At 42.0% G+C, this 12948-nt stretch overlaps 1 protein-coding gene across 1 annotated transcript in view; it reads left to right on the top strand.

The window, feature by feature from the left end:
- Positions 1-2967: 2967 nt before the first annotated feature.
- wwc1 (WW and C2 domain containing 1) overlaps positions 2968-12948 on the top strand; it is a 37850-nt gene continuing 27869 nt past the window's right edge. The window contains exons 1-3 of the mRNA XM_026370672.1: positions 2968-3990; positions 12385-12494; positions 12745-12948. Coding sequence (XP_026226457.1) covers positions 3872-3990; positions 12385-12494; positions 12745-12948 — 433 coding nt within the window. The 5' untranslated portion in view covers positions 2968-3871. The remainder of the gene's footprint in view (positions 3991-12384; positions 12495-12744) is intronic.

Genomic DNA, 12948 nt, shown 5'->3' with positions numbered 1-12948 from the left:
GAGACGCGCAAGACGGGAAATGCTGCGTTTTGGTGCAGCTTGTAAAATCCCCTTCTCCGCTGGAAAACTGGCTTCGAGTAGTTCATGGTGCCCAAAGCTAGTCAGATGGCCTTTGTGTTCTGCTCTGGGGCCATTTCTCTTTCACCTTACCTTGAATTCACTGAGGGCCCTACCTGGTTGAATAAAAATAAATAACACATTAGGTTAAACTGAAAATCTTTTACATATATTGTAATTCAATAAATGGGACTGGGAAAAAAGTTTGCTGAGCAAAGTTTGAAGTTTTACAAACGTGTAACATGCTGTCCACACATAGTATTATGACTAGATATAGTCTTAATACTATCTTATACATTGTGATATTAATAGAGAATCTCTTTGAAATCCCATTTTACCACTTCTCAGCGCTGAAGATTCTATTTAGTGTTTTCCGACATGATTTGAATGCACCACCGGTACCCCGCCTGCAGGTATCAGCTGAGCTGCGACCGTCTGACAAAGTTTGAGCTGGATCCGTTGGATCCTTCGGGTGAAACATGAATCGCACACTGACGGTGGAGGGCTCCATCTAGAGTCGAGTGAACTTCACCTGTTTCTGATTTGTCCTGTTGACTTCATGTTTACTCGTCTTTTTAAAAAGCAGGTTAAATGAACATAGAAATATCACAGTGTGAAATAAAACTGCATCAACAATGATCACATCTGATGAACATACAGCTCTGTGTGTGAGTCTTAGGCCACCAATAGATTAGTTGTTGTGGAAATACTATTCAGACCATTTAGATTTAGATATTTCTTAGTGTCTGTATTAGAACTCAACTAGAAAATATAGGAAATATGTACGCAGTATTAAATAACACAGTGTTCAAGTTCAACAGCTCCATTTGTGTACTCCAGTACTCAGATGGAGTACTCCAGTACTCTATACATACAAAACAAGGTGATCGATTCGTATAGATTGTCAGTAAGTTAAGGGATAATAAACTATTCATTGATGTTAATTATGAACTCATATATGAACATGTTTTAGTGAGAATACTTCTACCTGGACAGGTGAAGACAGATAACACACAGAGCTGTATAAGGAATGCAGAGTTAGTGCAGACTGCTGCAGCTGCAGCTTTTGGGAAGAAGTTTGTGTTGATTGTTGTGTATCTTCTGCCAGAAGACAGAGCGACTAACAGGTGGTGTCCATAAAGATCAGGCCAACGGTGGTGGTACTGTATCACCAGCCTGGTACGTCAGTTCTACTGTGTGTGATGGGTCATTTCTTCATTTTTAGCATTTAGGTAATGTCTGACTGTCTTTGAATGGCTGTAATGCAAAAAAGCTAAAAGATGGCTCCTGTAATCAAATGGAACAATTAGTTCCTTTCAATTCAATTCGATTTTATTTGTATAGAAGTCATCTCAAGGTGCTTTACAGTGTTTATCTGCAAGTTGAGTCATGGCAACTGAACTTTGCCATGACTCAACTTGGAGATAACTTCACCTGGACGACTGAGAATCTTCACCAACATTTACAGTGTTTAAGGTTTAAGACCTTACAAAATAAACCGTATACAGAATTATATAGAAAACCCAACAACCCCACTGAGCAGCACCAGGAGACAGTGAGGAGGAAGAACCAGTAACTGGACTCTGGAGATGTACAGCTCCAAGGAGGAGGATACCTGCAGAGGAGAACAGAGAGAGGGAGACAGAGAGGAGGAAACACAACTACAGGAGAGAGAAGACACAAAGTTAATGACATGAAATGGTAGAATTAGAATGGATAGAGGAGAAAGGAGAGAGGAGAGGAGCTCAGTTTATCAGTAGAGGTCCCCCAGCAGACTAACCTATAGCAGCAGAACTAAGAGATGGTTCAGAGTCACCTGATCCATCTCTAACTATAAGCTTTATAAAAAAGGAAAGTTTGAAGTCTAGTCTTAAATGTAGAGAGGGTGTCTGCCTCCAGAACCTGAACTGGGAGCTGGTTCCACAGGAGAGGGGCTTGGTAGCTAAAGGCTCTGCCTCCTGTTGTACATTTGGAAACTCTAGGAACCACAAGTAAACCTGCAGTCTGAGAACAAAGTGACTGATTAAGATGTGTAACGTTTAAATAAAAGAAGCAAAGAGCTGCTAGGATTCACGAGTCCAAAATGATCTGTGGTGACCCTTAATGGGATACGCAGTAAAGATAATGGATGGATGGATGAAATCAGTTTCTGTTGATCCACGAGGATTCATTCAGCAGGGCATCACACTGTGCTCCAGGGGGAGCTGCAAGCCTGAAAGTTGGGCGTTGATGCTGTGGAGGTGGTGGAAACACTACAAAACACTCCCAGTGTTTCTATGGTTCAACAGAAATAAAACCAAAGTAGTGTAACTGTCATAGACAACAATAAATAAATAATCAATAAAACAGCAAAACAGCTGATACTGATACAGTTTGAACTGGACTAGTGTACACATAAGAGAAAAGGAGTGAATCATATCACACATTTAAAAATAAAACCACGAACAGTCTGTAATCTCAGACTGACTGCATGAGACCTGTGGGGGCCACGCCATAGGATTCTCTTTGTTTGGACACCAGTCAAATTCATCCTCTGTGGTCTTGCATAGTCTTGCATAGAATCAAATCTATAGAGTCTAAAATGTTTTGCACAGTAATATTGAACAAAATCAATGAGTGTTAATAAAGATGAAGATTCTCAGTCGTGCAGGTTTTGGTTATCTCATAAACTGCTGCTCAGTGGCACCTGGACTCACTCTACCTAAGTTTTCTTGAAGACGTTTCGCCTTCCTTCAGTTTTGCTTGAATTCCCCTCTGTGCACGGTAAAAAAAACCCATGCAGCAGATTTGTGTAACGTGAGTTTGTCCTGTTTTGTTATTGAGTTGACCAAAGTGACCGGAAGTTTTATTTTGCTGGACTAGTTTGTCAACACGAGTTTTAATTTGAAATCCCAGCCGGAAGCCGCCGCAGTGGACGTTTGGAGGCTGACAGCCGTCGACCGGCCGAAGTCACCGGGACCGAGCAAAGACTTCACCGCCGCTCCCTCCCCTCCCGTTTGGTCTTAAATGGATAAGTTAACCAGATAACGGACAAGTTTCTGGCGGGTTTACCGGGTTTGAACAGCCGCTGGTCCGTTTGGTACGCTCTTCGTTCAGCGGTGTTCGGAGTGTTCGTCAGCCCGCGGCAGGCGGCTAGCATCGGTTACTGCTGCTAAACATGGTGGCCTGTAGGCGAGGAGAGGAGACGAGCCCCGTGTGAGGACCGGGAGGAATTCAGAGGCACTAGGGAGCTTTACACCGTGAACATCGCTCCTGTGGACACACTGCTGGCCTCCTTTTAGTCGTGTGTACACGTTCAGGACTTGGCTGCCTTTGTGTTTACGTTGAAGCGGACGGCGGCGGCGGCAGCAGCAGCAGCGGCACCGTTCGTGCTCTGTGGACCGTGGATAACTGTAGTTTACTTCTGAAGTTGTCCCCAGACTGCCCAAACTTTTTCCCAGTGCAGAGACAGAGGCAGAGAAGGAAACCCTGCGTCCATAGCTGGAAACACACGTCAGATAGCAGCACGTTTTGGTCAGTGACCGCTGTGTTTATGTGAACGTTGCACATGGAAAAGCATCGGTTCAACCTGCCGCAGTGTTTCCCCCTGTGAAATAGGTTCTTCTCTCAGTCCCTCCCTTTCTACATTCACTGCTAATCTGTGTCTTATGGTGGATTATTCTGATTATTATGGCCTGATTCAGACCGCGCCAGACCTGGAAGTTGAGGAATAACCGCTGCATTGTTTGTGATGATGATGACAGAGAAAAGCGATGGTTTCTCTCCGTTATGATTTTGAGTAGAGGGGAGTTTATTACATGGAGACTCGCCTGACATGCCAAGGAAGGAGTTGCCACTACCTGAAGGTTGGGAGGAAGCCAGAGACTTTGATGGCAAAGTCTATTACATCGACCACATCAACCAGTGCACCAGCTGGATCGATCCCAGAGACAGGTATGTGTGTGTTGGAGAAGATGGGTGACCTTTGACTTCCTGTTGATTTGTTGGTGGATTTATAGGAATTTACTGTGCACGCTGCTCTGCAAATTCAGAGAATGTTCTTGTCAGACTACACATCGCTAAATGAAAAACACTGTGTGTACCATGGTTTAACATATCAAAGATGAATACACTCTCACCTGATCAGGTAACTGTTGCACCTGAGCTCACCCCCTTGTATTAGCACCTTGTCCATAGATCCTAATAATCAGAGACTGGTCACAATGTGCAGAAGACTCCACACAATACTTCTGCAAAATATAAATTATATTAATCAGACTCTTTTGTGCATAATGGTCTTCATGGGACGGGTTTTACTTGCTCATTTAGTCCGACCAGTAATCTAAAACCTCACATATTTGGTGGACTACTCATCTGTGACAAAGAACAGCAGAAAAGCCTCACATCTACACAGCTGCCGAATACTCCTAATGTTGTTTCAGGTGTAGTTTGGAGTTTGACACCTGTAGTAGAGTCAGTTGAATGGGGATTAAGTGGGACTTTTTGATTGATGCTAGTTTTAAGACAAAAATATGCCTTTTAACGAACTAAGTAACTAACTAACAAAGACCTGATTCCAGACAAGGAAGAGATTTGTTATTATAAAAAAATACATTTCTAACAGTTAAGGTGCAGTGGAACCTATGAATGCCAGAAACGGTGTTTCTCTCTTCAAACATCCTGCTTGTTTACATTTCTCTAGTTAGAATTCAAGTCTGGAGGTGGGAGCTACCCTTTGTTTCCCTCTGTCTTATAGAAATCACTTGGTATACCAAGATTAAAGCAGCAAAGAAGCAACAAAATACGATACAGTCCCAATTGTACCAAAAGCAGTGAGCAGGGGAGGGCAGGTTTTCATCGTTTTTCATCATTGGCAGTTACTTAAAACCCCTCGGACTTTGATACCAAATCCTTTTAATGGCTTATGTCTGGAATTCTGCAGGCTTGGGCTTGTTTTTGTCTTTTCACTGTGACCGTGAGCACACAAACACGTTTTCTTATTGCATTGGTCTACCTTGTTATTTATTTTTTATCTCCTAAGAGCTGATGCTGCTTCCAGAGGGACGATCAGTCGAGATCAGTCTCAGATATCATCACTAAAAACAAACAACCAATAGATGGGAAGAGTTACAACCAGTAAACTAACCTTATTTGTGTTATTCTCAGGGCTGTAAACTTTGGTTGGTTTTACATACATACACTCTCTTTTTGGTAAGAGGTAAACTGAAGTTAAGAGTCTTTATCTGTTATTTCTGTTAGGGTTTTTGTATTGGTTTTTCACATATCCAATGGAGTAGTGAAATTCTTTTCAATTCAGTTACATTTTATTTGTATACCACCAAATCACATCAAAAGTAATCTTAAGGCACTTTAATAATAATAATAATAATGTATACTTTATTGATCCCCTTGGGGAAATTCGTTTTGGACAGCTGCCAGACTGAGTCAGCGCTACGATGGGGTTTCGGTGTCTTGTCCAAGGACACCTCAGCTAGTAGCCAGGAGGAACCGGGAATCGAACCACTGACCCTGGGGTCTGCAGGCGACTGCTCCACCACCTGAGCTACTGCCGCCCCAGTTTTACAGTGTTTAAGGTTTAAAACCTTACATAATATAACTGTATATAGAATTATATAGAAACCCAACAACCCCACTGAGCAGCACCAGGAGACAGTGGAGAGGAAAAACTTCCTTTAGATCAAAAGATGGATATGAAAGAAAGGTTGGTGCTGTGTTAAACAGAAGCAGCAGCAGCTTTTGGATCAGATGATCAAGGTACATGTCATGTAAATGCAAGGTGTTTTTTGTTATCCAGGACTATCCTGTGAGATACATTTTAAATTACTAGCTCTAAATCAGTAGGCTTAGTTTTAGCCAAGTTTTTTGGATTGTACCAGTGAAGACTATCCTATGTGTGTTGTTAAAAAGGACAAATCATCATGGTAACCAGAGGTATGTCTATGGGAGAAATGCAGCAGTTTGAATCGGGAAAAAGGGAAAACATTTAAACACTGCGCAACATTGAGTTTAGTCAGTATAACAATTTGGAAGCTCCTGAAAAAGACAAAAAACACTAGTGTGTTTAGCAACATGCACATAAGAGGTCAGCCAAGGAAAAACAGCAACAGAGGAAAGAAGTATTGTGAGAGTTGTAAAGGAAAAACCCCCAAAACAGTCAGTGTGTCAGTGACATCAGCCACAACCTCCACAGAGCACGGTGAAGGTATCGCAACCCACCAGAAATACAAGATTCAATCTGATCATCGACAGAAAGAATCAGAAAACAGGTTGGAATCTGCATAAACAACAGAGATGAGCCTCAAAGGCTGAATGGAATGAAGTTATATGCAATCCCCGGTTAATCTCTACCAGTGTGATGGAAATGTCAAAGTGTGAAGGAGGAAAGGATTTGCCCATGATGCATACTATACAAGCTCCTCATGAAGCATGATGGAGGTAGTATCATGGCTGCTTCTAGAACAGACTCACTGGTCTTCATTAATTCTATAACTCATGACTGAATTCAGAGGTGGACAGAAACATTTTGTCTAAGAATTAATATCTTCATCATGCAGCAAGACAATGATCCAAACCACTCAACACAGGGACATCTGTGGAAGGTTTTGGACTGGACAAGTCACCAGATCTTAATTCAACTGAACATGTGTGACCTGCTGAAGAGGAAACAGCTCAAGGAGGCTGCAGTGAAAACCTGGAAAATCAGTTATAGGGTTAATGCACGTATTGCAAACTAGGCATTTGCAACCCAGTATTAAGTAGTACTGTCCTTAATTTATTGTCTCTGAAAATGTCACAAATCGCATTCACCGACAATGAAAAGTTTCTTTACTGGCAACGTGGTGGAAGTAGTATTCGGATGCAACCACTGTGCTGCACACGGCATCATACTGGTTTTGGATCTCCATTTGTTTGGGCTGTTATAACACACACTCTCATCACTTTAGTTGCAGGTGGAATGAAGACTTCCTCTTTTCAGTGAAACTCCTCTATGTGCTTTATACACACTCAGTGAGTGAAGTGAGAGGGAACAACTTCCCATACAAAGCCTGTGAAAAACGACACACACACATTCCTGAAACACGACGTGAAGGATCGAGCAGCGCGCAGCCTCGCCAACCAAAGACCTGATTCATCTGAAATCCCTTTCACTGCCTGCCAAGGTGCACAGGGTCAAAGTGCAGCATGAGGCCCTGCAAACTGGGATGTGAACAGAGGCTGGCTCAGATGCAGCTGCAGTGTAGTTTTTATAATACATAACCAGCCATGTTATAACTTATTAATTAGTGGCAGCTCACAGCAGCAGTAAGACAGATGCATCAACATGCTCCAGTTTTACACAAGGCATTGTATGTTATTTGACAAATAACGTAGTAATGTAGCAGTCTAAACAATATATATTTTAAAACGAGAAGAGGTTGTCTCTCTCATACTTTAAATAAATAGAGCCAACGTGTTTACTGTGCCGATATGCTACAGGTACCATACCAGCGTGAGGGGTCTGTGTTCACTCTTTAAGCTGCTCTAGAGGCAGTTTTGGGGAAGGGGTGTGAAATCTTGGTGATGTTGTGTTGTGAGACCAGCTGCTTGGATTGCTTCTACACTGGAGCGGAAACAGCATTAACAAGCTGATTCTAACTGTGGTACAATTTTCCTACACTGTGTTCAGCATGTTAATGATTGCTGTTACGTTAGGCTGTGTTGGAGCAACATGTTTAAGTGATCAGGCATAACACTACTCTGGAGAATTTGGGACACTCTCTAAGCACCGCTATGATGTGCAGATTTGTGGAGGAAGACAGCAGAGGAAGATTTTCAGTATTTTGGTGACACAGCTCAACCTGTGTTATTTATGCTAAACCAGACCCCAGTCTTCCTCCAGCTCTGACCTCATTCAGTAACTTTTTCCTTCTCCTGACATGCACATTTTAAGGATCTGAGAGTTCCTCTTTTTTTCCTCCAGCTTCTCATCACCAACGTGGCTGCAGGAAACTGAATCTGTGACCATAATCCTTTATGCTCATGTTTTGCTAGACACACATTAACTGTGTTTGTGTCCAAATCATGTTTTAAGCTAGCAAAAGCACATCACAGTTCATCCACCAGTAAAGTTTTCATAGCAGTTTTATATTTATCGCATACATTATGTCATGTTACGTCATGTTAAACGTCGCACAGGAGCACCTTTAAAGTGAAAATAGTCAAAGCAGTGTTAAAGAAGGAGCCACCTTATCACTAACACAGTGGGTTTCTCTAGAAAAAGGGTTGACGAGTTAGTTTATGGATAAGTCAATAATTTAGATTATTTTAAACACGCATCTCCTGATCTTTCCTTTCTAAGACAAGTTGTCTGGTCTCTGTTCACAGCTGTGCTGACGTACTAAAAACAACAAACTGCAGGGAAGAGGAAGCTAAGATGGTTCAGATTGCTGAAATATTTCCTGCTATCAAACTTTGCTGTACTTACTGGAAAAGCATGTGTCTGACAACACTTCTGATCAGATATTATTCACAGTGTAGTGAGAAAGATGTAGGACAGATTTACAACAACATTTAATGTTTTCTGGTAATTCTTTAAATCTCCTACAATATTTATGTGAAGTTTGAAATGATGGACCATACCAGAGGTGTTCTTTAGCAGAAATTCATGGACCAGTTAGCTTTGAATTTCCTGCTGGAGTCATGTGAAAACCCTCCCAACATACTCTGGGCTTCAGGAATGAAGAAAGACAGCAAACCTTACATACATGTTCTTTATTTGAACATCCAGTGTGCAAGAACATTCATATTGTATTTTCTGTTACAGGCGTGTTTCTTGTTTCTACTGACACCTGACTTTCTTTTTCACTTTTTCTTTTTTAATTTAGTCCGTCACATTCGAGCTCACTCAGCATATTAAGGTTTTTAAAAGCTCTTTAAAAGGACTAACCAAAAAGAGAACTTTCAACATGTTTTCAGAAAAAGGCATCAGCAAGGCTTTGGGATGCGAGTTCTGCAGAGTGCAATATCGAACAAGTGTATACCGTCAGGTCAAAGGAATGTTATCTAGCAGATAACAGGCCTTCACTGGCATGAGAGGGGGGGAATGAGCAGCAACAACGGAAGCATATTTCTGCTGCTGTTTGTCTTTTTTTATGATAAATCCACCTTTTATTTGGGTTATTTGTCAGAGAAGCATAAAGTGGAGCAGGTGGTGTGTGTTTGATTGTTTTACAGTTGGACCTTGAGCGGCTGTGAAACGTAGTTCGAAGCCTCATAACTTGAATCAAGGAATTTATATGCCGCTCTGAATGAACATTTCTCTGCGTTGCTGTCTGACTCACTGTTCAGCTATGCAGCCCGCCTCCCTGTGTGTTTGCCACATGCTTTGTCAGTTTGCATTAGAGGCCCGGCTTAGCTGTTTACCTTGGTATGCAAAACCTGCGGAGGTGTGTGTAGTCAGTATGGGCTGATATCAGGCTTTAGAGGCTGATACAGAGCCAGTAATAATATTCTGCATCAGTTTTTGACCACTGTAATTCCGAAAACAGAAAAGAATTCAGTGTTTTCCTTGCAGGATTTTAGCCTTAGATAAGCTTCTTAAAAACCATCATGTGATGAAAACTCTGCACTGAAACTTATGACTTGGTGGGTTCAGCTGTTATACAAGGCAGGATTATCAGCTCTACTCTGTGACTGCCAGCAACAGCAATTTTTTTTATTATAATTAACCTGCTATTGATAATTTTCTTGATTATATGTTTGAAACTTGGTCTATAAGATGTTTGAAAATAGAGAAAATGCCCAAAGTGATTAAGTGTTTTTATGTCTTCAAAATTCTTCATATTTCATTGTGAAGTTTGTCTTCAGAATGGTTGTTGACACATTGATACTGAGTTAATTATTTTCTAATCTATGTTTAGGCCTTTGGAAATCAGAAAGACCCTTTAAATGTGTCTAACTCTCACTGAAATAAAAAGCTAAAGAACTAAACTGAAGATTCTTTACTGCAGGTGTTTCTAAATTTCCAGTGTGAATCTCCTATCCTACAGCTGTAGTGTTCTCTGTGTACGTGCTTTTCAGTGCATGTTCTTGTGAAATACACATGTGGATGTTTTCACCGTAGCACTTGACTTTTAAAAGCTCTGTGGCAACACTGCGAGTGATCTGGTCTGGTAGGTACAAAGCCACCGCACATCCTCAGCATTTAGATGAGTCTAGATCAATAAGGGTTAACCACATAAAGTCAGAAAAATAAGCTTTTGTCTCATGTCGACTGAAGACGAACAGCTCCCGTCTGTCGCTGACTTCTCTGTGGATGGGTCTTTACTGTGTGTAAGCAGACAGATTTAGGCATTAACAGAAAGTCAACTACAAGACCATAGAAGAAGAAACTTGTGTGCCTATAAAGTAAATCTAGTCCACATTTGTTTTGGTGAACGCTGGACCGACGGTAAACACAATAAACCTGATTTCTCCTTAATATATATGTGTTTCAAAGGCCTTTACATCTAGCAGTCCTCCCAGTAGTGGTGAACTAGCTGAGAAGAGACAGGCCACCCAGTTTGGGAAATGATGACATCAATTTTTAAAAATACATTTGCAAACTCGAAAATATGTGTGCAGAAAGTGGCAGGATTTAACTGTGACTGTCAATACACAAAGTGCACATTTGCACCTGTTTTTGGCTCAACACAGTAATGTGTCTGGTGAAATTAGAGGCACATTGTGTGCTGTGAGCTGGTTTATCAGTGTATTTATCTGTGTTTAGGTCTGGTTTATGACGACACAAATGGAAGTGGAATTCAATTATCTGAGTTTCAGTTTTGCAATAATTAGTATTTTGTTCAGGGTTCTGGTTCCAGTTCTCAAAAGATTTGACCTGTCTCAGTTCACCACAGTGTACTGAATATGTTTTAGTTTTGGACTGTTAGTTAGATGTCACCTTAGGGACCAGTAAACTAACTAAACTAACTAACTGATGACTAAGTAAGACCAAAAAAAACCTTATAAAACAGGAAATATGAAATGGGATTTATGAGGACAAGTTGGCATGATGTAATGTTAATTTAGCATCTCCTGGTCCACCACGTGTTGTTAGCAGATCCAGTTACATTCTGTAAAACCTGGTTTAGTTAGATTTAAGCTGCTGAATCAACCTTCTGATAACTTTACATCTCAACCTGACAGAAATAGTGATTTAATTTATGTTGTGATTATATTTATATCGAGTGATATAAGAATAAAAAAACATTTTGTGCTGGCTCAGTCAATAAGCAGTGAAGCTTTGAGAAGCAGAACAAGTGGCTATTAAATGGAGGCTGGGCCGTCACCACCAGCTGGTCCTTTGCTCCGAGGGAGACTGTGACGGAGAGCGACGAGTTTAGGTCAGCGACTCTCCTTGGCCCACCAATTACAGGACAAGGATTTAGTGGGTGAGAGGAGAGAGAGGACTTAAATGATGTGATGTGGATCTCCAGCCAGCCAACCAGCTGGTTTTTTTTCTGGGATCAGCGGTTGGCAGAAGCCTCCCTGTGTACCTGAGCTAAATTTAGAGCAGAGCTGAGGGGTCTTCTCCAGGCCCCTTTTCATTATTCATGGGCTGAAAAAGGACCCAGTTCAGTTTCTCCCTTCATCAGTGAGCTGCTGCTCGGTGTCGGTCATGAAATACAAGTGGCAGCAGAGGAGAAACAGAAGAGTTGTACTCCGTGGTCCGTTCATTGTTCATTGTATGATGTGTGGTGATTTTCACGGCTGTTGCCGTAGAAACCTCGTAAGCAGTCCAGGTCGGGTTAGAATCTGCAGCTCATCGAAAAAACTGAGATTCAGGTATGTTAAAATGTAAAAGTGGTGAATTTTACCATCACGTCTGTGCTGAACCCTGTGTAAGGCTGCTGTAAGGGCACGGGTTGCCCCAGAAACCTCCAGGCGATGCGTCAGCGCTGCTTGTGGAATGCCACGGGCCGGTTTCCTCCTATTGTGGCTGTCTACAAGCCCCCCTCCCCCCTTTTTTTCTTTTGCCCCCTTGGAGGTGAATAGAGGACTAAAACACCAGACTACCCACCCCAACCCCCCTCTGCTCACACACCCTCTCTGTCTCCTGCTGAAACTGATTTAAAAAAAAAAAAACACATTGAATCCCATCCTACCTGCAAAAAGAATGTTTTCACTACATCATCAATTTGAATTGAATTTTGAGTTTAAAATTAAATGTACTTGCATAAAAGTGACGGCGTCCACGTCGCCAAAAGTTGCGTTAATGTTTCTGTCTCCTAGACTTATATTTGACATTTGGTGATCACACTGGAGAGGATCGGGCTTCTGAATGTATCTTCTGATTGTTTTCTTTAGGCAGACGAAACCTCTGACCTTTGCTGATTGCATCGGGGATGAGCTGCCGGTTGGTTGGGAGGAGGCGTACGACCCCGTCGTCGGAGCTTACTATGTCGACCACAACACCAGTGAGTTAACTACCTGCTAGTCTTATTGCTGGTTGGACTGTCCTGCTCAGTTTGTGTTAATCCTCCTCCTTTATTCTGCTCCTCTTCCTTTTACTCACCAGTATCTCTGATGTATGCTTTTGTATTTTCTGTGTAGACATCATGAACTTGTGATTTTTAATACTATAATGAGATGACTTCACACTGGATACTCTGTGGATCATGTTCGAATCAGCCTCCTTTGCTCATTTATCTCTTCTATTTCTTCCAGAGAGCACTCAGCTGGAGGACCCGCGGGCCCAGTGGCAGCGGGAGCAGGAGGCAATGCTGCGGGAGTACCTGGCCGTGGCCAGTGATGCACTCAGTGCTCAGAAGGAAATCTACCAGGTAAAGGAGCAGAGGCTGCGCCTGGCGCAGCAGGAGTATCGGCAGCTTAACGACGCGTGGAGAGACAAGTCAACGTCCCAAACGAGCT

This window comes from Anabas testudineus, chromosome 14 (assembly GCF_900324465.2).
Source record: "Anabas testudineus chromosome 14, fAnaTes1.2, whole genome shotgun sequence".
Classification (NCBI taxonomy): Eukaryota; Metazoa; Chordata; class Actinopteri; order Anabantiformes; family Anabantidae; genus Anabas; species Anabas testudineus.
Note: the sequence above shows the minus strand (reverse complement) of the source record. Positions and strands in the feature narration are given on the sequence as shown.